Below are 25928 nucleotides of genomic sequence, written 5' to 3'. Positions count from 1 at the left end.
CTCAGTATTACTGACTCTTACAGTGGCATCAGCTGTTTTTGAAATTGGCTGATGTCAGCCCTTGTGTTTTGTTTCAGTTCCAAAGGTGGCCTTGCATGAGATGATCCTATATGCTGGAGCCATCTTTTCCCACCGTACCCTGAATACCACTATAATGTCACTGAAAAAAAAAAAAGAGAGGCAGCTACTGTGGGGTTACAAATGAGTAAGAACAATACCAGGAAGGTGAAAGTCTGCAGTGAGCCAAGGCTTTACAAAATGTCAGCCTCCAAACATTTGTTTTTTAAGCTCAGTCCACAATAAGAAGGTGAACAACCTATCTGAATCGTTTCCTCATTTATAGCCAGGGGTAATAATGACCTATCCTGCTTGCCTCTCAAGGTTAATGTGAGAGAAGAGTGAAATCAAATGGAAGAGCCTATAGGAAAGAGTAAAGTAGTGGATTCAGTCTTCAGTGTGCATCAGAAACACTGGGTCTTGTTTAAAATGCGGATTCTTGGGCTCAGTCTAAGCAGTTCTTACTATAGGCTTCGGGTAAGGCTTTGGAGTCTTCACTGTCAGCAAATTGCCCCCAGGAGTCTGATGCTGCTATTCTCTCAACTACATTTCAGAAATAGCCTGCAACTCAAATAGCAAGTGTAAAATAGTTATTTGAGGCAACTTTACTGTCTTGGATCTGGAATCCAAGGACTTGGGTTAAATCCCAGCTCTGCCAATTCCTAGACCCATGACCTCAAATCACAGCCTTCTCTGTGAACTTAGTTCTTCATATGTAAAAAGGAGATGGCAACCTCAACTTCACAAAGTTTTGAGAATTAAATGAAAGCATATATAAGCAAGCCTATCTCAGTGCCTAACTCATGGAACTTAAGTCAGTGTTTTGCACAGTGTCCACAACTTCTGGAATGTGGTGTCATGTTAACAAACACCCAGCAAAAGATAATCCTTGGCATCCGTCTTAAGTGTCATGGAAATCTGGATAGAACCTTAGAGATTTAGTCCAGTCCTTTGATTTACAGCTCATCAACTTGAAACTAGGAAGGGAGGATGGGAAGCCCAAGATGCATGAGGGTACCCAATCACATGAAATGTGTTTAGTTTTTAGACAGAAAATTATTTCTCACTATACTGAAAAAAAAAGAAAGAAAGAAAGAAAAAGAAAAATCTCTGTGACATAGTAGCGGAACCACTATTTGTAACTTTTTGGAGAAACCTGGTAGAATGGGCACAGTACCCAAGTATAATGATTATTTGACCCACACCTGCCATATACCAGGGATCTATTAAAATAAAGTGGAAATGGCTAACTGGCTCAGTCTTCAAAAAGGAGAAAAAAAAGGTCCTGGAAAAAGCAAACTCATAATCCTTTTGACTTGACTCCCTCATCAAATCCTAATGGAATTCTGTGGAATTTTGCAGATGATAAACTAGGTGGACAGGAGCACTTAGAAAAGAGCCAATCACTAGGATTCAGTCAGAAACACTGACTAAGTTCATGAATTCAGTGAATAAGTCATGACTTCATGTTTTCGCTGGGTTGAAAGTCATGAGATCCTCTCTTGACTGCCCCCAAGGCTTTTGTCAAACTCTTTCATGATCCTGACAGTAAGAATTTGGGCAGGAGACCTAGAAAAATCAGATGCAGGAATTCAACACACCCAGCAGTTTGGGGCTCTAGACTAGAGAGGTGGGATTCCTAAACACCTTGCTAGGTAGGGCTCATGTTGAGGAAAAGGCATGGGATTTGAGGTCAGCAGGCAGCTTTTAATCTCAGTCTTGCACTTCCCAGCAGTATCCTTGGATGGATCACCTAACATCTCTGGGCTTCCCTTACCCGGTCTGTGCTATAGGTAGTCCTCATGAGGCTGTTTAGATGGTGAGTATAAAAACCCTCTGTAAACTGAAAATGCATTATAAACATTAGTTAACATTGTCATTCTTTACTACTGTAGTTGCTCATAAGGGGGTTCCTGAGTCATATGTTTCGTAGTGGATGCAGGGTGAGCCTGGTATGGGCCTTGTGTAGTTTGACCTGACACTAGACAGATACAGGCTCAGAGCCCTTCCTGCGTATGGTGCTTAGGGACACATCATAGGAACTTTTCCCAGAGGAGATTGAGTGCTCTGGTGAAGTTAGACATGGAAAAAGGAGGAGACAGCCACCAGCCTGAAGATGGAGGAGACTTTGGGAGGAGCTAAGACAGCAAAGGCTTGGGCAAGCCTATGTCCCTGGGTCAGGAAGTGGAATGGGGCAGGAGGTGCCAGAGCCATGACCCTGCTGGTGAAGCTGAAGAAAGAACCCAGGAGGAGCGCCTGGGTGGCTCAGTCAGTAAAGCGTCTGACTCTTGATTTCAGCTCAGGGCATGATCTCAGGGTTGTGGGATCAGGCTTCTTATCAGTGGGGAGTCTGGTTCTCTCCCTCTTCTTCTCCCTCTCCCCCTCCCCCCCACTCTTGTGCATGTACTCCCTCTCTCTCTCTCTCAAATAAATAAATAAATAAATCTTTTTTTAAAAAAAAGAAAAAGAAATAGCCCCAGGAGTCTTCAGTGCAGTGCACCCAGGCAGGCTTTGTCTTTGGACAAGCGCACTAGGAAAAAAGTGTAAGGAGGTGTTTGTTCTAAATTTTGGGACTTCTTTTAGTTGTTATCCATTTATCTTTTTTTTTTTTTTTTTAAGATTTTATTTATTTATTTATTTGACAGGGAGAGAGAGACAGTGAGAGAGGGAGCACAAGCAGGGGGAGTTGGGGAGAGAGAAGCAGGCTTCCCACTGAGCAGGGAGCCTAATGCAGGACTGGACCCCATGACCCCTGGACCATGATCCAAGCCAAAGGCAGACACTCAACGACTGAGCCAGGCGCCCCTCCACTTATCATTTTATTTATTTATTTTTTTTGGGGGGAAAGATTTTATTTATTTATTTGACAGAGAGAGATCACAAGCAGGCAGAGAGGCCGAGCAGAGAGCCCGACACGGGGCTCGATCCCAGGGCCTGAGATCATGACCTGAGCCGAAGGCAAAGACTTTAACCCACTGAGCCACCCAGGCACCCCCCACTTATCATTTTAAAAAGCAGCACTTAAGTGTAAGAAAATAATGCGAACAGTATCAACATGGTAGAAAATCAATGCTGTTTTTATCCCTGCTTATAGATGTCTCACTACTTGAGAGGAGAAACTGATAACCTAGTAGTGGGGTCTTCCAGATGTTCTTTAAGGATTGTGCACATAGAGTTTTTTGGTTTTTTTAAAGATTTTACTTATTTATTTGACAGACAGAGATCACAAGCAGGCAGAGAGGCAGGCAGAGAGAGAGAGAGAGGAGGAAGCAGGCTCCCTGCTGAGCAGAGAGCCCAACGCGGGGCTCTATCCCAGGACCCTGGGATCATGACCGGAGCTGAAGGCAGAGGCTTTAACCCACTGAGCCACCCAGGCGCCCCTGCACATAGTTTTTAAATAATGGAATTAGAGTGTACACTCTCTCTGACACTTGGATTTTTTATGTAACACCTTACTTCATTATTTTTAACAGCTGCATAATATTCTATAGTGTGCTTATGTAATTATATTTAGCTCACTCCTATTTTTTTTTTTTAAGATTTTCTTTATTTGACAGAGAGAGGGAGAGAGAGAGCACAAGCAGGGTGAGCGGGAGAGGGAGAAGAATGAGGGGCTCAATCCCAGGACCCTGAGATCATGGTCTGAGATAAAGGTAGATGCTTAACTGACTGAACCACCCAGGTGTCCCGAGCCCACTCCTATTAATAGACACACAACTGTTCCTAGTCTTTTAGTATTAAACAGTGCTGGATATGTTCTAGCTCATCTGTAGGAATATTTCTCTGGACAAAATTTCTTTCTTTTTTAAGATTTTATTTATTTGAGAGAGAGAGAGTGCACACAAGTAGAGGCAGGGGCAGGCAGAGGGAGAAGCAGGCTTCCGGCTCAGCAGGGACCCTGATGACACAAGGGGTGGGTGTAGAGAGGGGTACCTCAGTCCCAGGACCCTGGGATCAGTGACCTGAGCAGAAGGCAGATGCTTAACTGATCCAGGCACCCCTTCTGGGCAAAATTTCTATCAGTGGAATTTCCAGGACTCCTGTTTTAGAAAGATGACTGCTATAGTCATGTTGAAAGAGAGGAGGAGGGGCACCTGGGTGGCTCAGTGGGCTAAAGCCTCTGCCTTCGGCTCAGGTCATGATCCCAGGGTCCTGGGATGAAGCCCCAAGTCGGGCTCTCTGCTCAGCAGGGAGCCTGCTTCCCTTCCTCTCTCTCTCTCTCTGCCTGCCTCTCTGCCTACTTGTGATCTCTGTCAAATAAATTAATAAAATCTTTAAAAAAAAAAAAAAAGAGGAGAGGAGCAGAGACTGATGGTCAGAAAATGGGGGTGGCAATGCTCACCTTTCAAGGTTCAGAAGCTATAGAGTCCCCAGAAGCTCCCTTCCTTGGATGGAGTCCTCCCAACCAATAGAGGGCCCCACACAAACACAGTTTCTTGGGCTTCAGATGATCTAACCAGAGCTACCTTCTGAGGGGAGGTCCCCATGATTCATTCATTCACCACTCCTCAGCAGAGTGCTCACTTGGGTCTGCCGGCCTTGAAGGCTATTGCCTTCAGCCTCTTGCATCCCATTTGGTTCTGAAGCATCAGTTTGCTGGGCTGCTCATCAGGTTTCCAACTTATGAAATGTGCTGGAGATTAGTACCTCTCCTGCCATCTTGTCCTGTCTGTAACTGCCAGTCCAAGGATCCTTGCAGTTGCCTCTGTCATCTGTAACTGCCGAATCCTCTGCCAGATGCTGTAGGAGGGACCTAGAAGAGCAGCTTTCCACCCAGGGCCAGTATCCAAAGGCAGGAGGGGGAAGTATAGTCTCCACTGTGACCTTTCACCTCCCAGTTCTGGTGGTTTAGGCCTTTGAAGTTTGCCTTGAGGAACCACGCACTTGGGTCTGAGCAGCCAACAGCTTATCACATCTGGTGATCAGTCCTTCAGTGGTTCCTCCTAAAGTCTGGATTTATGGAGGTCAGATGGATTCCACCTAGGAGGGGCTTCCGCTCATGACGTGGGGAGACAGCTGCCCCTTTTTGAGGGGGAGTCAGTTTTCATAGCATTGAGAAGCCCTCACACTAGTTCCACACACACCCGCCCACCCACCTACCGAGTCCTTTGTAAGCAGAGTTGGGGGGGGAATAGAGAACGCCTGCAGCCTCCTGTTCGCATTCCTAGACACCGACTCACTGCGCCCGCCGCCGCTGGAACAGCAGAGCTGTGTGAAATGTCAAGAGGAGTTATGCTCATGGGCTTCCTGGCCCCAGTCTCTTTGTGGCTTGCATTTTCTTCCATCTGCACTCTGTTCATCAGATGGAAATCAGAGGGTGCAATTAGAAGATAATTTGCTAGTTCCAGACTTAATTTGGGGCCCCCTTCTGGCCTGATCAAATTACAGGGGAACATAATAGATTTTTGGTGCGAAATAGTTGGCTCTGTCACTGGGAGAAAGAGAGCTCCCAGCTTTCCAGCTGGACAGGCTTTTTGGTATCCTTTGTGTTGTTTACCCTTTCCACCCTGCCTGACCTCCTCTGCTGCTCCTGTGTGGCCCCCAGGTTGGGATCCCAATCACCTCAGAGCTGGCTCAAGAGCTTTAAACTTAATTTCAGACCCAAGGAAAACAGGGAGCCCTCTGGAACCTCATAGGGTTGACAAATGTTGAAGCCGGAAGCTATTTAGAGACATATTACCAAGGCCCAGACAGAGGCTGCGACTTGCTGAAGGCCACATAGCTAGCCCATAGTGATAGTAACAATAGTCTTAATGATATTAGCAGCTAACATTTATCAACCCTTAATGTATTCCAGACTCTGTGCCAAGGGCTTACACACACTGCATTGTCGCATTCAAACCCAGACAGTCTGGCTCCCGGCCCAGACTGGGCTCCAACATAGCGATGGTGGAGCTCAGTATAGAAACTGTGGTTCGAATCCTGGCTTGTCCTTTCACTTATACTACTGGGTAGCCTGATACAAGCAATTTAGACTCTGTACTTCAGTTCCTCCCTCTGTAAAAACGGAGAAAGAGTTGGAGAGGAGAAGGGAGTTGGGGGAAATCGGAGGGGGAGATGAACCATGAGAGACTGTGGGCTCTGAGAAACAAGCTAAGGGTTTTGGAGGAGGGGAGGGGAGTGGGAGGTTGGGTGAGCATGGTGGTGGGTATTAAGGAGGGCTTGTATTGCATGGAGCACTGGGTGTGGTGCATAAACAATGAATGTTGGAACACTGGGAAAAAAAGCAAATTAAAAAAAAAATAGGGAGAAAGTATAGCACTAACTAGTGTGGGTTAAAATTCATTTTTATGTGTGAGTGCTGTGAGCAGTGCTTGGTGTAGAGTGAGCGCCTGTCCAGTGCTTACTCCCTGCTGGCTGCCTCTGGGTCTGGAGTGTGGTGACTGTGTGCTAGTAGATAGATGTGGCTGAGCTCTGCACACATGTCAAAAGCTGGTCTTCGGTATTAGGGGCAGTTAGCAGAGTGGTTGAGTGCCTTGGCTACAGAGTGGAGGATGGCAAACTATAGCCCATTGCCTGGTTTTGTTTGGCCTGTGATTTTTACATTTTTTAATGATGGCGGGAGGGGAGAAAAAGAATGTTTCATGGCACATGAAAATTCCATGAAATTCAATTTTCATTGTCCACAAATAAAGGCTTATTGGGAAATAGCCATGTTCATTTGTTTATATTTTATATATGGCCACTTCCGCACTGCACTGACGATTCTGTATTTGTGTAGGCCTGCAAAGCCTAAAATATTTGTCTCTGGCCCTTTAGGGGAAAAGTGTCTTGACCCCTGATCTACAATCACACTGACTAGGTTTGAAACCTGGCTGTACCACTTATTAGCGCTTTGTCTTCAGGTTATTGATATAACCCTTCCAAACCTCAGTTTCCTCATCTGTTAAGTGGGGATGATAATATCTACCCCGTATATTAGCAGTTTAAGTATGATAGATAACAAGTGGAGAGCACTTAACACAGAGTCTGGAACATACTAAGTGTTTAATAAATGGTATCTCTCTTATCACATTCATTGTTACCTGTGTGCCCAATCAATAGAGGAATGGGGAAAGGTTCCCTTGTAACCCAGCCACCACCTTTGCCATAGATTTTTCTGTCATGGTGACAGGGTGACTTCAGTAGAGAGGAATGTGTGCCTGGTGAGAGAGAGCTGCTGTTACTCCCTCAAGTCCAACAGTGAGGTTTGGACGTGTCCCACTCCAGCAACCTTGCTTTCTCCCTCACAGTCCTGCAGGCAGAGGGATAAGGGGCTTTCCCAATGGTGAGCTCCCGTTTGGTCATCCCCTCAGCTGTTACTCTTCTGCCAGGCCACCCTCCAGATACCAAGGCACATCATCCCCCCAGACACTTGTCCTCCATCATGCCCCATTTTTCAGTTTGAGAAGCCTGGTTGCCATGGCACAGTAGAAGCACCACCACTGCCCCCTGGGGCCAATGGATGGCATTCTAGCAATGAAAGAAAAAAATGAGAGAGGTAACAGGTGACCTGGGCTCCAGTTCCTGTGCTGTTTCCAACTTGAAGAAAGGCTTTGAGGGAGATATTTCTCCTTAAAGAGTTAGAATGAGCTCTGGGCTGAGAGCTCTGGCTATGGAGCTCTCATAGGGACCTACATTTAAATCCCAGCCCTCGGGCGCCTGGGTGGCTTGGTCGGTAGGGCATTTGCCTTCCACTCAGGTCGTGATCCTCCGGTCCTGGGATTAAGCCCTGCCTCGGGCTCCCTGCTCATAGGGAGCTTGCTTCTCCATCTCCCTCTGTCCCCCCACTCACTCTCTATATCAAATTAAAAAATCTTTAAATCCCAGCCCTGCTACTGAATAGTATTTTGGCCTTGGGTTAGTTAGCTAATCTCTCTGAACCTTGCTTTCCTTGTTATTGGAGATAATTCTCATCTTGGAGAAATAAGAGAATGCCTTACAGGGCTTGCCACTTTGAGAAACATCAGGTGTCAGTTAACACTCTAGGTTTCCTTTCCTCATGCTTAGCGCAGCTCTGCCCAGAAGTGGAGTGGCAACCCGCATTGGCTAGCTCTGGGGGCTGTCCCCAGGCCAGGCAGAGGAAAGGGATAAATGGGGACCTAGCGCCAGGACCCAGTAGATACCAGCCCGGAGCACAGAACCTAGAGGGCAGCTCTCTAGACCTGGCTCTCTAGTCTCTAGACCTGCCTCCCCTACCCAAGATACCCCCCTCCCCGGCTTTTGGGGGGGGCGTGGCTTGGCCTGGAATTGGTCTCCTATGCTTTCCTTCATCTCCGAGCAGAACTGACTATCCTTTGGGCGGCTCCTCAAGCTAGGGACACTCGGAGGCAGATGGGCTCTTTTTCTCTCCCTGCCCTTCCCCAGCTCAGGGATGGACGCTCAGCCAGTCCTGGTTATTGTCTGCGGCGCTAGCCTGCAGCCTCCCTCCAGTCCAGCTCCACCCCTTGCCTGCAAGGTCTATTTCCTAATAGCTGCTCCAACCACACACCTCGGTTCCGCGAGGAGCCCCTCCTCTTCCTCCCTCCCTCCCTCATCAGGGGAGGGACTGAAGAAGAAGGCTAACTTGACAGCCGCGCTTCTTTCTTAGCTAGTCACCGGCCGGGCCGGAGAATCCCTCTGTGTGTATAGCCTCTGCAGAGAGGTGTTTTCTCCCGGAGTCCCGAGGGTCTGCTGGAGCTTCCGAGAACGGGGGAGGAGCCGTCCCAGTCATGACCCCCTGCGGGAATCTGCTGGAGGGCAAGTGGCCTGGAGTCCTCACGCCCCTCCGGCTTCTCCGGAGGGAGAGGTGAGCCCTGGGCAGCCCGCCCACAGCCAGAGGTGCCGGGAGCCCTGGGCCTGTCATGGTGGCCGTCCGCAGCCAGGCTGAGGCACTCCCAGACGGGTTTGCAGCTGAGCTTGTTTATCTGGTGTGGGAAGAAGATGGGGAGTTACTTGTCCATCCCGGCTTACTTCACCTCCAGAGACCCCTTTCGGTGAGTTGGGCTCTGAGTCTCCTTCTCCATCTCCTCTTCCTGGTCCCTGGTCCTGAGGGGAGGGCCGAGGTCTCCCTGAACCTGCTTCTCAGATTTCACTTGTCCCTTCACCATTGGCACTGTCAGGCAGAAGCTAGCAGAAGCTCTTCCCAATCAGAGTAGGCCTGGTGAAGGCTTCCACCATGTTCTAGAAATGGTGAGGTGGGGGATATGCCCAGACGGAAGCTCCTGGGGAACTCCGGCTCTCCTTCCTTCCCAGGCACACCTGGAAAAGCCTCCAGAAGATGCCGGTGACCCTGCCTGTTCTTACTGCTTCCGGGGGAAGAGCACAAATAGGGTGTTTTCTTCCACCTTTCACATGTCTTACCTGCAGGCCGTACTGTCTGCCAGGAATTTGTCCGAACAAACAGGATAGGCAGGTTTTGTCAAACAGCATGGAAGAAGCTGGCAAGGCCTGGGTGTGGGCAGCCTGTACACAGTAGGTACTCTATAAACGTTTTTTTCTGTTAATGGAAGGCACCTTTGCCTCTGGCTCTGAGGGCTTCTAAGCTCCCAGATGAGTACAGTTGCTAGGGAAAGGCCTGGGCAGGTGCTTCCAAGACTGGGGCAATTGGTTTTGGAGTGTTCTGAGCTTCTGCCTACCCCCGCCCAACACCCACCCCATGCAGGCCAGGTCCCCAAGCCTGAGACCTCTGTGGGCCTTTTTTGGCAGGGCTTCTCGACGGAGATGTGGAAACTTTCTACTTCTGACCTGCCTTTCTTTGCTTCTGCCCCACCCTACCTCCAACAGAAACTCCCCAGGGGGTTTCTGGCCCTTAGGGTCCCTCCTGAATGGAGCCATTCCTGGCCAGGGTGGGGCTTGTTTTCATTCTTTGGGAGCAGCCTGTTGTTCCAAGGGCTGCCTCCCCCTCACCAGTGGTCCTGGTCGACCTCTCCCTTTTGGCTTCCCCAGCTCAGCTCCATGCCCAAACCTCGCTGCCAGGATACTAGTCAGGTGGCCATGCCCTGAGCAGAAAAGCAGAACACCATGTGGTTTTCCGGAATTACTGGACCCTGGTAGAGTGGTGGGAAGCCTTTGGATTTTGGGGGAGGGGGAAGGGAACCAGTCCTCAGTGCTGACTCTTCCAGGCATTCTGCTAGGCACTTTTTTTTTTTTAAGATTTTATTTTTTTATTTGATGGAGACACAGTGAGAGAAGGAACACAAGCAGGAGCAGTGGGAGAGGGAGAAGTAGGCTTTCCACCGAGCAGGGAGCCCAGTGTAGGGCCCCATTCCAGGACACTGGAATCATGACCTGAGTTAAAGGCAGACTCTTTTAACGACTAAACCACCCAGGCGCTCCCCCCACCCCCGCCCTTGCTAGGCACTTTATCCTTTGATTCTCTCAAAGCCTGTTGGAACTATGTATCCCCATTTTACAGAAGAGGCAACCACTTTCAACAGAATTAACATGTGGGGGGATCTCTGGTCAACTTTTCCCGTCTTCCTGAGTTTGTTTCATCCTTCAGGAGGCTGCATCATCCTCTGTTCACACTTCCTGCAAGGGCAAGTCTCAGATTTGCTTTTCTCTTCCAGCAGAAAGAGTCCAAAAAGGGCCCCCATAGTTTGCCTGGCACATTGAAGGGATGGCAAAAATTCTTTTCTGAAGAGCAAATGGGAATTGATCTTGAGGAGTAGGTTTTTCCATGTGGAATCACGATGCCAAGCGTTTGAAGTAGCCACTAGTTTAGACCAGGGCCTCATTAATCCTTTTACTCTTAATCCTGGAAAGGCAGCTTGGGGGAGGGGTGGTTCCCTTAGGAGCAAGGAATGCCGTGCCCCTTTTAATCTCTGGGAACTGGACACAACTCAGGAGCTAGAGCAGATAATGAACTCTCGACCTGGACCTTTTGAGGGTCATGCCACCAGTGCCGCCCAGGTCTGCCTGTTCCTTGTCTTGCTCTCTCCATGCCTCTGGGGAACTGACTACCTTCTCTCTGCCCCAGTTCTTATTTGCCCAGCTGGAGTCAGGGGTGTACTGATGCACTTTAGCCCCCCACAACTTCCCCCAAATGAGAGGCCACATTCCTGGAGCCACACTGAAGAGATAGCCAGCATGCAGGGCCCTGTGCCCCATAGGAGGGATCACCCAGACCTGCTGTCCCAGGTATCATTCTAATCAATCACCACTGTCACTGGTCAGAAAACTGCTCCCACTATCTGCCTCCTCCGTTATTACAGGGCATCCTCAAGGGCTCCTCACTGACCAGGGGCCAGTCCCCTCCCTGGGCCTCAGTTTCCTCTGCTGCAGGGCATAGGGGTTGGACTTCCTGGGCTCCTGAACACAACCCTTGACAGATTCTGTGAAACAAATTAAGTCCTTGACCCCAAGTATCTGGGGGAGTACAAAGTCCACAGGAGTTCTAGTACTGTGGTTGTAGGAAAGTGACGCAACCAAATTCCATGGGGACATGATCAGGCGTGACAATGCACAAGGGAGGGATGAGGGAGCAGGGAACGAAGAATGTAATTAATGTACCCTGTACCACCCTGCCTGACAGACTGCATTCAGCAGAGTGCATGGTCTTCTCTGCCATTGCCCCTAGTGAAAGGGGGGAGATACAGTTATAGGTGTGCTCCCAAGTAAGAAAACGCTCAAATTGGAATTTACAGGAGAGGTAAATTAAGCAGTGACTTTTTGTCTGATATGTTTAAAGGACTTTTTTCTTAGAGAATTTCACTTAATGGCCAACATTGACTAATGGATTTGATTTACACATTGTCTCTTGAAGAAAACAAGTACATCTTTGTATTCTAAAGCAACCCATGGTTTTTCTGTTGTTTTTGCAACCCATGTTTGTTTGTTTATTTTTAAAGATTTTATGTATTTGACAGACAGAGATCACAAGTAGGCAGAGAGGCAGGCAGAGAGAGAGGGGGAGGCAGGCTCCCTGCTGAGCAGAGAGCCTGATGCGGGGCTTGATCCCAGGACCCTGGGATCATGACCTGAGCCGAAGGCAGAGGCTTTAACCCACTGAGCCACCCGGGTACCCCTGCAACCCATGTTTAAAGGGAAAAATTATTTTTAACTCTGTCCAGCTTAGCAGTAACATTGGCAGCTGCCTTAGGTCCTTTAGGACTCTTTATCTGGAAAGTGAAGGACTCAGATCAGGTGAGTGATTCCTGTAAGTCCGCAACTCATGTGGCTCCTCAGAGACACACAAGCTTTTTTCCACTTTTTCCTTATCATGAAGGCTTTACCCTGAAGTGTGACTACACTCATTACTTGAGTCTACAGGTTTCCTGGCTTTGGGTTGGAAATGAATCAACACACTCTGGTAACGCTTATTTCTTGCTGATCAGAGGCTTATGTGTTTGGTTAATTTTTTTAAAACTGGATAACAACATACTCCATAATAATTACAGCTTCATTGACAGCCTGTTTCAGTCTACAGATTCTGCAGGAAGAGGAGTAATAAAGAGATTTTCAGTGGTAGGGGACTGAGTTCTGATGGTTCAGTGTCACTAGGCCCCTGTTACATCTGCCCTTCTGTGCCTGGGGGAGAGTTGGCATCTCTGGTCACAGTACCGTCAGGCTGTGGCAGAGACACCTGCCCATTTTCCCTTTTTAGCCCAGTCAGAGCTCAGAGGCAAGGGGCTAGAAACAGCTGCTCTCCAACAGTCTGTTCCTCCAGGAGGCTAAGGATGAGCATCCAACCAGGCCTTTACCAGGACATGGGAGGGCTTGTTCTTTAACCTTTGCAAATACACTGGAATAGTGGCTGCTTCAACCACATAAGGTTGAAAATTTAACCTGTAAACATTTGGTCTGAAGAATGTGCATGTGAGTGAGGGCTGGGCTGATGATGTCTTACTTGGCTTCTCCCAGCACAGCACCTTGCCTGTTTGGTCTTGCACATTCTAGATGCACAGTAACTATTTCCCAATTGATAGGAATTGATAATAATCAATTGCTTTCTAACTGGTTTGATAAATAATTTGTTTTATGACATTCTCTACTCACAGAAATCTGTTTGGTTCTGGGCCTAGGTACAGATCCATACTGCTTAGGCACAGAGGGAAAGAAGTCTGTTTGCCTTTGCCCTTGTTGTTCTTAAATTAAAGAGGGGAGGGAGGAAAATGAACATTTACTGGACACCTGCCTGGGATCATTCTAGGCATTTGTACATAATTCTCATAAACTCATGAGGCTTTGTCATCACCAGTGCACAAATGAGAAGACTAAGGCCCAGAGTCATGAAATAACTGGCTTGAGGTGACACAGATAGTAAATGGCAAAGAAGGAATGTAGACCCCGGTCTTGAGTTACTTGTGAGAATCTCAACCTGATTATCTTTTTTTTTTTTTTTTTTTTTTTTTAACTGTGTGTTCCCTGCTGACTCAAAAGTCCGGAGTTTGGGATCCCTGGCTGGATTGGCTGGTGGAACATGTGACTCTTGATCTTGAGGTTGTGGATTCAAGCCCCACATTGGGTATAGCGATTACTTAAAAATAAAATCATTAGGAGCACCTGGGTGGCTCAGTGGGTAAAGCATCTGACTCTTGATTTCGGCTCAGGTTATGATCTCAAGGTCCTGGGATTGAGCATGGGTCAGGCTCCATGCTCAACAGGAATCTGCTTCAGATTCTCTCCTCCTCCCTTTGTTCCCCTACCCCACCCTACAACCTGCTCACCTGCTTGATCTCTGTCTAAAATAAGTAAATAAAATATTTTTTTAAAAATAAAAATCTTTAAAAAAAAAAAAAAGAAAGTCCTTAGTTTGGATCTGAACTGCCCACTGAACTAACCCCCAAGTTTTAGTTCACTTGGTGGCTACCCAGGCCCACTTTAATGCTTTGGGAGAGGAATTTTGGAGGTTGCCCTCAGTGCATGTGGACCTCTCTGTGATCTCTCCTGGCTGGAGGGTTTCGGGTCTGTTCACTCTGGTTGTTTGGGAGAGGGTGTTGACCAATGCCTCAGACCTTGATTTATAGCTCCACTACTTCTAAACTGGATGCCCTTGGGCAGCCCACAGCTAGGGCAGATTTTGACTTTCACTTGAAACTTTAAAAAAAATTGAAAGCTGGAAAAAAAAGCCTTGGCTTTGGAAAATATATTGTGACCATGGCCTCCAAGAGTCTGAGGGGGGATATTTTGGAGTAGCTTCTTAAATTTTCAGAGTGTATTTTAGATTCTTAAAAAGGCAGAGACTGCTGGGGAACACACAGCTGTGGACTAAAGGAAGGAGAGAATCATTGTGCCATTTAACATTCAGCACTTGGATTTAAAGAAAAACCTCATTATGTGTTAATCCCCAAAAGGACTTGAGCTCTCAGGGCTCCAGACTACCTTATTTTCACAGATGCAAATCCTGAGGCCCAGCTTAGTGAATGTGCTGCATTACTCTGGTGATGTAGTCTAGTAGAAATGGCTTCATGGCCAAGTATACACAGGTTAAAACTCCAGCTCCATCAGTATGTATTAGGTGACTTTGCAGAAGTGATTTGACTCTGCTTTTCAGTGTCTGGTCTTAGAATAGGGATGGATAATCCTGTCACCTTGTAGGATGCGATCAAGACTAGAGATGGTGGGGGCGCCTGGGTGGCTCAGTGGGTTAAGCCGCTGCCTTCGGCTCAGGTCGTGATCTCAGGGTCCTGGGAATGAGTCCCGCATCGGGCTCTCTGCTCAGCAAGGAGTCTGCTTCCTCCTCTCTCTCTCTCTGCCTGCCTCTCTGCCTACTTGTGATCTCTCTCTGTCAAATAAATAAATAAAATATTTAAAAAAAAAAAAAAAAGACTAGAGATGGTGGAAGTAAGGCACCTCATACAGTGCCCAGAATATGGTTGGCATTCAAGTAACAGGTAATAGTAACTCTCCTTAATTTCTAAACTAGGACTCTAAGTCTGCCACTCCAGTGACCTAAGAACCAGTTGTGACAAAACAGCTTAGGGATCCACAGCCAGCCCTCCTATCAGCTGCTCAGCTTCCTGTTCTTCAGACACCTCTGACAGCCAACTTTGACTATATAGCTGGCCATACCCTCCAAAGGCATTTCTTGACAACAGATGTGTGCATTGGTAATGTCATTCTCCAGGCAGGTGTTCTTCCCAGAAGCCTGGCGTGGCTCTGTCCGGCGTGTCTGCACTCGTTTCTCTCCCCACTCTCCTGGGCCTGGCCAGGGCTACTCGCAACAAACAAAAGCAGGATATTGGCAGTGGAAAGGAGGACAAGTTCTGGTACTCCTGTGCCCTGCAGCACACATACCATTGAGAGGGTGTAACAGGGCCCAGGCCTGCAGTTAGGTGCAAATACATGTGCACCAGTTTTTCTCCACTGCAGACAGCAGAAGGGCAAGACCTGGTGACCGTGAGCCACAGAACGCTTATGCTCCCATCTAGACTGCCTGTTCTTGCCACTCCCACCATATTCAGTTTGGAAACATCTGCCAAGGGCTTACTCTGCTAGGCCCTTTGTTAGGTGCTGAATCAACCAGCAGTAAATGGGACTGCTCCTGTCCTCAAGGAGCTCACAATCCAGTGAAGGAGAGAGACTGGTACCTAAGAGCTTCAAGTCAGAAGCTGGGAGGCAAGAAGGAAGCCCCTGCTTCTAGTGCTGGCCATTTGCTAGGCTTCTCGCAGTCATTCAGAACTGGATTTAATGTCCTCACTGCTACCCTAAAAGTAGGTGGAATCGTCATTTCACAGATGAGAAGTGAAGCCGCCAGCCCAACATCAGTTAGATGGTAAGTGGTGATTCTGAGATTTGAACCTTGGATCATTTAGGGAAAGACCTGATATGCACAGGATTAAGGGAAATGAGGTATAATTACCTCATTTTTCAGATGGGGAAACTATGCAGAGAGAGAAAGGGCCTTGTCCAAGGGCAAGTAGCTCGGACAGGTAGCTCCCAAGAACTTGAACCAGACCTCATTCTTACCAATTCAGAGCTCATCTTGCATGCCTTTTACACTGAAAGGAATTTGAACTGCTTGCCCAGAACAGGGTCTTCCTCCACCACCTCCAATAATTCATGATTCTGATTATACACCATTCTAGGTACTGCATACCCATACTCTTCATGCTGTACCCAGCTCTCAAGTCCTTGAAGTTCAGCATCCAAAGAACAAGAGGAAATGCTATAGGATTGGAATGACTGATGGCAGATGCCATCGGAGTTGAGCACCAAGAGGGAACTGGACACTCCTTAAAGAGAAATTCTCAGGGTCCTGCTTCTCTAGACCTCTCTTGCTTGGTTGCTTTCCACAGCTGCTTTAGTGCCTTCCTGTCTCCCTCCTCTACCTCCTGCAGTGCCCGGAAGTAGTAGCACCCATTGTGACTTCTCGCCTTTCATTGTAAAGTTTTGTTTAGACTTTCTCTTCCCTAACTCATTATAAGCTCTTGGAAAGTGGAGTAGGGAAATTTGTACCTCTATCTTTTATATCTACAGTGCTTGCCAAGTTACTGTAATAGTATACTTGCTTTGCTCTTCACAGTTTGCAAAAGGCTTTGCTCATATATTAGCTCGCTTGATCTTCACAGTGCTCTTTGTACTAAGATGCTGTTGGTCACATTTTGTCAAGGAGGAAAAGCAAATGAGAAGTCCAGAGCTACCCAGCTAGTGGAGGAAGTGGCAAATAATGTTAGTGGCTAGCATAATTATCATCTGCTCTTAGCAGTTAACACTTACTGAGTTCCTCCTGGACTTAGCCTTTTATACAAACATCTGTATAGTTCGATACGTGTTATTTCATTTTCACAGTAGTCCATTTCACAGATGAGGAAACTGGGTCAAAGAAATAAGGTAACTTCCCCAAGATGACATGAGTTGGCAGGGTCAGGATTCACACTAAGAGGTGGCTCCATCCTGCCTCTTAGAAAGAAGGATGTGGCCAGGGTGGGTGGTATAAAGTCTTGACAGCAAGAGTAGATTCTTCACTGGAAAGATAACATGGGCTAAGTGGGCCAGGAAGCACTTAGCCCTGGGTCCTGGGAGGCTCAGAAATGAGGAGGAGCTTATCTTATGTAGACTTGGCCTGTGAACACACCCAACCTGGCTGAGGGGTGGAGCTTTACAACCAGGTAACTTGGAGGAGAAAGGACCTGTGGATCTAACGTGTCTCACACAGTGCTAATGGAATTTTGCCCCAGTTATTTTATTTTGAAAATTTTCAATTATATAGAAGAGTTGAAAGAATAGTTCAAAGAATACCCATGTATCCTTCACCTAGATTTGTTAACCTCAAGCCCTTTTATCTTTAAGTATGTACACACAGACATGCACACACACACACACACAATGTATTTAATTTTTGCTGAACTATGAAAAACTAGGTTGTGGATAACTTTCACCCTTACTCTAACAATGTTTCTTCTAAAAATTCTTCTATATAATCAAAGTATCATTACAGCACCTGAGAAAGTAATTTCACAATATAATCTTTTTTTTTCTTTTTAAAGATTTTATTTATTTATTTGACAGACAGATCACAAGCAGGCAGAGAGGCAGGCAGAGAGAGAGTGGAGGAAGCAGGCTCCCCGCCGAGCAGAGAGCCCGATGCGGGGCTCAACCCCAGGACCCCAGGATCATGACCCGAGCCAAAGGCAGAGGCTCCAACCCACTGAGGCACTCAGGTGCCCCTCACAATATAATCTAATGTACAGCCCAAATTCAAATTTCCTTAGTTGTTCCAAAAATGTCACTCATGGCTGTTTTGTTTTTCAGTCCTGAATTGAATCCTAGGTTTGTGTTGCACTTGGTTACTGCGTCTCTAGGCTTTTTTTTAAATCCCTGTACCTTTATTCCTTTACAACATTAACTTTTTGGAAGAGTCAAGACCAGTAGTCTTAAAAAATGACCCACATTCTGGATTTGCGTGATTGTTTCTTAATGCTTAACATAATTTTTTCACAAGAGTGTTACATCAGGGGCACCTGGGTGGCTCAGTGGGTTAAGCCGCTGCCTTCGGCTCAGGTCATGATCTCAGGGTCCTGGGATCGAGTCCCACATGGGGCTCTCTGCTCAGCAGGGAGCCTACTTCCCTTCCTCTCTCTCTGCCTGCCTCTCCGTCTACTTGTGATTTCTCTATGTCAAATAAATAAAATCTTTAAAAAATAATAATAAAATAAAATAAATGTTATTCGGCTTATATAAAAAAAAAAGAGTGTTACATCAGTAATAGTGGTGGTGGTGGGTAGGTTTTTTAAAAAGAGGTGATTTGAGCTTTTTTGGTTCATCAAGATATCTGTGTAGACTAGAGGTTTTTAACTGGGGCCATGACTTGGTTTCAGTCCTTGACACACATACACATATACACACACCACACACACAGCCCATACCTAAATAATATGCACATTTTCAGGGCGCCTGTGTGGCTCGGTGGGTTAAGCCTCTGCCTTCTGCTCAGGTCATGATCTCAGGGTCCTGGGATCGAGCCCCACATCGGGTTCTCTGCTCAGTGGGGAGCCTGCTTCTCTCTGCCTGCCTCTCTGTCTACTTGTGATCTCTCTCTCTTTGTGTCAAATAAATGGATAAAATCTTTTTTAAAATACGCACATTTTCCTTGTGTGTGCCTTTTTCTGAGAGAGGCTTCTTGACCTTTGTTAGATTCTCTAAGGGCTTGAAGACCCAAAAAGGTTAATGTCTGCTAGGTGAAGCAGGCAATACAGAACTGGTTTCTGGGATCATCTTCACTCTGAATCAACTTCCTTTGAGGGGCTAGCAGTAAACCGTAACTTACCCACATCTGACTTTGGATCAAAGAGAGGTCTGTCCGTTTTGTTGTTAAACCTGGGAACTAGAGACAGCCTATATAGCCTGGTTCCAAGAATCCAGAAGAATTTCTTGCCTCCTGCCTTTCAGGTGTTCAGAATGCCAGGATTCCCTCACCAACTGGTACTATGAGAAGGATGGGAAGCTTTATTGCCACAAGGACTACTGGGGGAAGTTCGGGGAGTTCTGCCATGGATGCTCTCTGCTGATGACAGGACCTGTCATGGTGAGTGAGTCCCTCTTGGTCATTAGAGTCCATTGACGGCACCTCTGGTTCCCCATGGCCTTTGATCTAGTCTTCCATCAGCCAAGCCCTCCCCTTTTATTTTTTCAGTCATTTAACAAATGTTTGTTGAATACCAGTTAAGTGCCAGGTAAGATCTTTCCCTTAAAAACTGAAGAGTCTGATTTTGGGTGTGGGTTGGTGGGCAGGGAGGAAACACAATACAGTGCGGTGAAGACCTCAGAAGAGAGCATTACAGGTTGAGGAGGATACACTCACGTTGTGTGTAGAGAATCAGAAAAGGAGACCCTGGAGTGGGACGCTAGAGAGAAGTTCCACCTTCCCTACCTGCTCCAGAAAAGGGCTTTAAGCCTAATCACAGATTTGCCAACCCTGTGTTGGAGGAACTGTCCCTCTCTAGTGGGGATGATGACTTCTGGCGACTTCCTTTCATGGATTAGACCAAAACATTTTGTAATCTCAGAAATGACAGGGAGGCACCAATCTGACTTGTCCTCTGGAAGCTCCTAGGGCAAGGAGTGCAAAGGTGGATTGTGACTGGAACCTGTACATCCTTGACTGAAGGTCACCTCAGCTACCCCTACCCTCCAGCGGTGATGTCTGTCATCTTGTCTACCCTTCTCCCTGTCTGCTAACAGGTGGCTGGGGAGTTCAAGTACCACCCAGAGTGCTTTGCCTGTATGAGCTGCAAGGTGATCATTGAGGATGGGGATGCATACGCCCTGGTGCAGCATGCCACTCTCTACTGGTAAGGAGGTGTCCATCCTCCCCCTGCAAGAGTGGCCAAGAGAGAGAAAGAGGTGGCAGTGTGAATTGGGCAGAAACAGCGAGCATATCACAGTACTGGATTCCTATCATTCCAATGCCTGTAACCACCTCTGTAAGCAAGACAGTTAACATCTCTCTGCCCTCTGTCCTCAACCTGCTGTGAGAATAATGACACTTGGCCCTGGAGTCCTCCCGAAGGGAGAATGGCTGGGAAGATGCTCTCAGAGAAGGATCCCAGAAAGTTAAAGGCAAAAGCCCCTTAAAATTCACTTGGTCCAATTGCCTCAATTGACAAAGAAGTCAGGCTGAGGCCCTAAGAGGGGAAGGGGGCTTGGTTCTCACTGTGAGTCAGAAGCAGAGCGAAGAGAACCCAGGTCATTGCACCCACATTCCTAGGCTACCCTAGAGACCCTGGGCTCCTCATTCTGAGCAGACAAGGATGGTAATAGTGGGAATGTGGGTACTATTGCTTGAAGCCACATGATGCAGTAGTTGTTGGGGGCTTCCAGGTGGGGCTCCAGGATCTTAACCCCCTTTATATTCCTCTTCCCAGTGGGAAGTGCCATAATGAGGTGGTTCTGGCACCCATGTTTGAGAGGCTCTCCACTGAGTCTGTTCAGGACCAGCTGCCCTACTCCGTCACACACATCTCCATGCCAGCCACCACTGAGGGCAGACGGGGCTTCTCCGTGTCCGTGGAAAGGGCCTGCTCCAACTACGCCACCACTGTGCAAGTCAAAGAGTGAGTACTTTGAGGACCTCTAGAGCAGGACTTGTTACACAGAGCCCTTATATGGAGCTCCAGGGGTGCAGAGTTCCTTTCACCCCCATCTCATATCTTTCTCCTGGAGCTCGCTATGCTGTAACCCCACCTGGGTCTTGGCACATACTCTTCCCTCTGACTCGATTGCTTCCCACCAGATACCAATGCCAGAACGGCTCACCTTTCACATGTCAAGTTTCAGATCATGTTTATTCTTTGAAATTATCTGGCTTGAGTATGTGTATTAGTTTATCATCTCTCCTCCTGATGAGTTCCTTCTGGAACTTAGTCTTGTTCGGTGTTGCATGCCCAGGGCCTAGAGCGGTGCCTGGCATGTAGTACATGTTCATTGATTATTGTTTTGTTGGTTGAGTAAATGGAGGAAGGAAGAGAAAAAAGTTAAGACTTCATCCTAGGTCCAGACCAGAGACCAGATAGGGAAAGAGTCTGTGTTTGTCTCATACCATTAATGAGGCACCTGTGGCTGCCAACCCTGTAAATAGTGATTGTGTGTTTACTGTGTGCTGAGCACCAGGTGCTTGCAGTATAGGTGAGAGGTACGAGGGTTGGGGGAGTCATCAGGAAGTGAGATCTGCCCTCAGACCTCATTAGATGAAGAGGGGAAGCCATTGTGTTCAGTGCAGATGTAGGAGTCTGTGATTGTGTCTAGTGTAGATTGGGTGGTTGGGAATAGCCAGAAAAGGGGCTATTAAGACATATAAGGATTGTGAAAACTGAGGAGGTCTTTTGAGGGATAAGCAACAAGGTGATGCAACCCAGTTAGTGTTCTAAAAGGATTGCTGGGATGGGTGCTGAATGGGTGCTGGATGGGAGAGGCACAAGCCTGGTATTCTAAGACCATTTAGGAGGCTATTGAAAGATCAGGTGAGAGGTGTTGGTAACTATGGTGATGAAGTGAAGACAGGGTTTTTGAAGACAGAGAGGGTTGGGGGACTCCAGATAGAGAAGATGCCATCCAAGTGTCTGGCTTAGGCCACTGGGTGAGTGGGGGTGCCCTTCACTGAGGGCACCCTGTAAAGGGCATTGCATTTCTCCTGTGAGTGGTTTGAGTCTTGAGGGCTGGGAGGAGCCTGGGGCGTGTTGAGCCTTCCTGCAGAAGTGAAATTGGTCAGATACATTTTTAGGATGTCTTCGTCCTGCCTCAACTCTTGTCTGGCCCAGGGTCAACCGGATGCACATCAGTCCCAACAACCGCAACGCCATCCACCCTGGGGATCGTATCCTGGAGATCAATGGGACCCCTGTCCGCACACTCCGAGTGGAAGAGGTACAATGTGTGTCTTGTCTGTCACATGAGGATAGGACGTGGAACAGACCCTCTGGGACATCATGCTATGGCCTTTGCCTTTCTCCACCCCCAGTCTGTCTCTTGTTTTGCCACAGAGCTTGTGACCACTGGTGACCACCTCTGTCAGGCTGGCACATTCCCAGGACAGCAGGGGTGGCCTGACAGATGAGATATCTGACAGTATGCCAGAGACAGGGCAGTGGGGGGCTCCTGGCAGCTGGAGGCCACCATTAGCAAGTTGAACATTGGCCATAATGTGCTTGGATCATCTGGGCTGACGGTGGGTGGCCTGGGTTGCGACAGCCTGTGGGAGCCAGCCTTACACTGCTCTTGGCTACAGGTAGAGGATGCGATTAACCAGACAAGCCAGACACTTCAGCTCTTGATTGAACATGATCCTGTCTCCCAGCGCCTGGATCAGCTGCGGCTGGATGCACGACTCTCTCCCCACATGCAGAATGCTGCACACTCCCATACCCTCAGCACCCTGGACACCAAGGAGAGTCTTGAAGGGACACTCAGGAGACGCTCCCTGAGGTGCTGCCTCCTATCCTGATTCCATGCTGACCCATGCTTATCCCTCAGATGAGGTTGAGCTGGCTTTGGGAGGCTGGCAGGGTTAGGAAGGGAAACCGCTGGCCAGGAACAGGCCATGAGGATTGTGCTGACCCAGCTTCCCCCATGGGAGTCACAGTTTATAGCCAGGGCCTGTGTGTGATCTGACCCACTGTCTGCCAGGTTTCCTTAGAAACCGGAGAATCAGGCCCTGTCCACTGAACTCCTGAGCTGAACGGGAAGCACCAGTGCTGGCTCCTAAAGGACCAGCAAAGGGAGGCATGGGGCTCAGAGACTGGAGTAGGGGCACAGGGAGGATTAATAAGTATAAATAAGAACACTGAAAACTATAAAGCAAGAGATGAATGCAAGCCGTTTTAGATTTGAGGGACCAACAGTTAAAACCCGAGTTGTCCAGGTGCAACAGGAGGGAGCACTCGCCCTGGATGCAGGTGCCAAGTAGGGAGACTGAAAGAACAGGAGTTAGACTCAGCAGCTCTCTAGATAGACACACCCATACCATGCCTTTGAGCTGAGCTCCCTCCCTTCACAAATCACTTCATCTCTCGAGCTTCTGTTTCTGCATCTATGAAGTGGGATTGTAAGACAAAGATGGCTGTCTCACCAATTACATAAGGATTCAGTGTGGAAAGGGATACAAAGTAGCACAGTGCCAGCAAAGGGTCAGCACTAAGTGAGGTGGTGTTGGTATCATTAAGAGTCAAGTTCTCTATCCGCCCTCCTGATCAAACAGACTGAATCACTCAGGGCACTTGCCTGGCATCTGATGAAAACAGGGCCCTCTCCACAGGTTGCTGGCATAAACTTTAGGCTGCCCTCTTGGCCTCCGCACAAGTGAGCTGGTAGAGTAGTGCGCCCGAGGGCAGAGAAGCCTTGAGCACGTGGGTTCAGCCAGAGAGCTGCTTAGATACCATTGTGGGAGAGAGGGCAGCTCAGCTTACGTGCTTCTGTGGGCGTGGTTGGTGGGCGGCAAAGAGTAGAGCAAGGGCTAAGAAGCCTGTGGACAGTCCTTTCTCAGAGCCCAAGTGAGACAGGATGTATGGGAGACAAGTTTTCAGGGTTGCAGTTCACCTGCAGTGACTTCAGCCTTCTTGTCCATCCTTCAAGAAGTCAGTAACAGTTACCAACCATTACTGTTAGGGACTGCTCTTAAAAATGTAAATACACTGGCTCTGTTGCTGTAAGAATCATACATGCTAATTATTTTAGAATTTGGGAAATGTAGACAGGTAGAAAGATGAGCAAAATAGCCAGAATCCCATGTCGTTTTTTTTGGATGGTGGTAGGCTCTCACTCTAACCCATTTAGCACTTTGACTCAAGCAGACATGGGAAGTGGATTGCCATCTTACAGCGCTGTCACATGTTGAGCGCTATAAGCTAGTAACAGTCATTTCAGGTGAGTACTCAGGGTTCCCGCTTTTTTAAAAATTTATTTATTTATTAATTTATTTATTTGACAGAGAAATCACAAGTAGGCGAGCAGGCAGAGAGAGGGGAAGCAGGCTTCCCACTGAGCAGAGAGCCCAATGCGGGGCTCGATCCCAGGACCCTGAGATCATAACCCGAGCTGAAGCAGAGGTTTAACCCACTGAGCCACTCAGGTACCCCAAGGGTTCCTGCTTTGATACTTAAATAAACTGCCGATGTTTGCAGCCCCAAAATGGCACATCTGTCTGACGTAAGAGTTCCTTCCCCTCATCATAGCACCAGAACTACAGACATTGGGATTGGTAGGGTAGTAGGGTGGCCTTGAGGTTTCTACTTAAGGGTTTTACTGGCAGGTCTCTGAGGACTACCCTAGCCCTATCCTCATCTTTCTTCATTTTTAGGCGCAGTAACAGCATCTCCAAGTCCCCTGGCCCCAGCTCCCCAAAGGAGCCCCTGCTCTTTAGCCGTGACATCAGCCGCTCAGAATCCCTCCGCTGTTCCAGCAGTAACTCACAGCAGATCTTCCGGCCATGTGATCTGATCCACGGGGAGGTCCTGGGGAAGGGCTTCTTTGGGCAGGCCATCAAGGTGAGCACAGGCAGCTGCTCTGCTCTTCTACCCCCAACCTCTCTCTCTCTTTTGGGGAGTTCTCATCACATGCTCTCACTCCACACCCTACAGGACACCAGGCCCCTTTCCTGGCTGCAGGTGATGGTGTGAGGGCTACACTCTGGCCCTCCCAGGCCACCTAAAGGCAGCGTTGCTGTCACAGTGAGCTTGGTGGACCTGGAGACCCAGGTTGGGGTGAATTGTGCCCATGGTTCTGCCACCTCCAGTCAGCGGGTGTTTTTAGGTACCCTGAGGCCTCAGTGCTGGGCATATTGCAGGAAGCACACGGGGGAGTGGCTCTTGCCTCTCTGATGAACAGTCTTGGGGACTAACCTCTCTCTCTTTCTCTCCTCCTCCTCCTCTGCTGAGAGCTGGGAGGGGGGGTCAGGTAAGCCGTGTGTCTCAGCTTTTAGGGCCTTGGGACTGGAGAGTTCACCCTGACCCACCCAGCTCCCTGGTGCATGTCTGTGGCACTGACCCTCCTGTCCCTAGACTTCTGTTCGTCCAAGGGATTCACTCCTGTGTCAGATGACCAGAGCCCCTGCTTGGCTTGGCAGTGTCCCCTCCTGCCTCCTACACTTCCCCTTTTCTGCATTCTCGCCTCCCCTCTGTGCATGCCCACCTCTCCAAGGAAGAGGGTATGCTTCCCTCTGAGCCCCTGTTACCTCATGCTGTGTCTTCTACAGATGAACTCTGTCAGTCTGATCTGGCTCAGTGTGTCTTCCAGGGGATGGGATGCCCAGTTGCATATATTTCCACACAGTTCACCGGGACTGTGTGCCAGTAATAGTTGCCCTCCTTTGTAACTAGGTAACACACAAAGCAACTGGCAAAGTGATGGTCATGAAGGAGTTAATTCGGTGTGATGAGGAAACACAGAAGACTTTCCTGACTGAGGTAAGAGGATGGGGTGGTGGGAAGTAGGAGTTCCGGTGTCACTGTTGGAAGAGGGAAAGATCTTAATAAACAAGAGTTTCAGAGGAAACTTTTTTATTTTAAGATTTTATTATTTATTTGACAGAGAAAGACAGCGAGAATAGGAACACAAGCAAGGGGAGTAGAAGAGGGAGAAGCAGGCTTCCCGCTGAGCAGAGAGCCTGATGCAGGACTCTATCCCAGGACCCTGGGATCATGACCTGAGCTAAAGGCAGACTCTTAATGACTGAGCCATCCAGGTTCCCTGGGAGAAAACTTACTTTAGAATCACTTTCCTAAAAGCAGAGGAGAAAAGAGCTCTAGAAAAAGGGGTAATTATCTCTTCAGTGAGCATTTACTAATGACTGCATGATCTGGTTACAAAGGATACAGTAACAAATGGGATGTGGTTCAGAGGAGCTTACAGCTAGTGGGGGTGATGGACATGAAAACAGACCAGTTTAGGACAACTAGGAGTTACACTCACCACCTGAACACCTTGCTAAGGGAGCCTGGAGTGGGGTCTCCCAGAGAACTGCCATCCCTGGAGTTTTT

The 25928-nt window shown here is 48.1% G+C and overlaps 1 protein-coding gene across 4 annotated transcripts in view; it reads left to right on the top strand.

Annotated features, from left to right (window-relative positions):
• Nucleotides 1-25928, top strand: part of LIMK2 (LIM domain kinase 2) — a 59377-nt gene that overhangs the window by 23572 nt on the left and 9877 nt on the right. For 2 of the 4 annotated variants that reach the window (XM_032311051.1, XM_032311054.1), the window contains exons 3-9: nucleotides 18850-18985; nucleotides 19642-19751; nucleotides 20325-20513; nucleotides 21717-21822; nucleotides 22184-22380; nucleotides 24251-24437; nucleotides 25269-25355. In XM_032311051.1, the coding sequence (XP_032166942.1) occupies nucleotides 18850-18985; nucleotides 19642-19751; nucleotides 20325-20513; nucleotides 21717-21822; nucleotides 22184-22380; nucleotides 24251-24437; nucleotides 25269-25355 (1012 nt within the window). Of the gene's footprint in view, nucleotides 1-1792; nucleotides 1877-8754; nucleotides 9012-18849; nucleotides 18986-19641; nucleotides 19752-20324; nucleotides 20514-21716; nucleotides 21823-22183; nucleotides 22381-24250; nucleotides 24438-25268; nucleotides 25356-25928 lie in introns of those variants that run through there. The other 2 variants (XM_032311052.1, XM_032311053.1) reach the window with 2 other exon arrangements.

This window comes from Mustela erminea, chromosome 13, assembly GCF_009829155.1.
Source record: "Mustela erminea isolate mMusErm1 chromosome 13, mMusErm1.Pri, whole genome shotgun sequence".
Lineage (NCBI taxonomy): Eukaryota > Metazoa > Chordata > Mammalia > Carnivora > Mustelidae > Mustela > Mustela erminea.
Note: the sequence above shows the minus strand (reverse complement) of the source record. Positions and strands in the feature narration are given on the sequence as shown.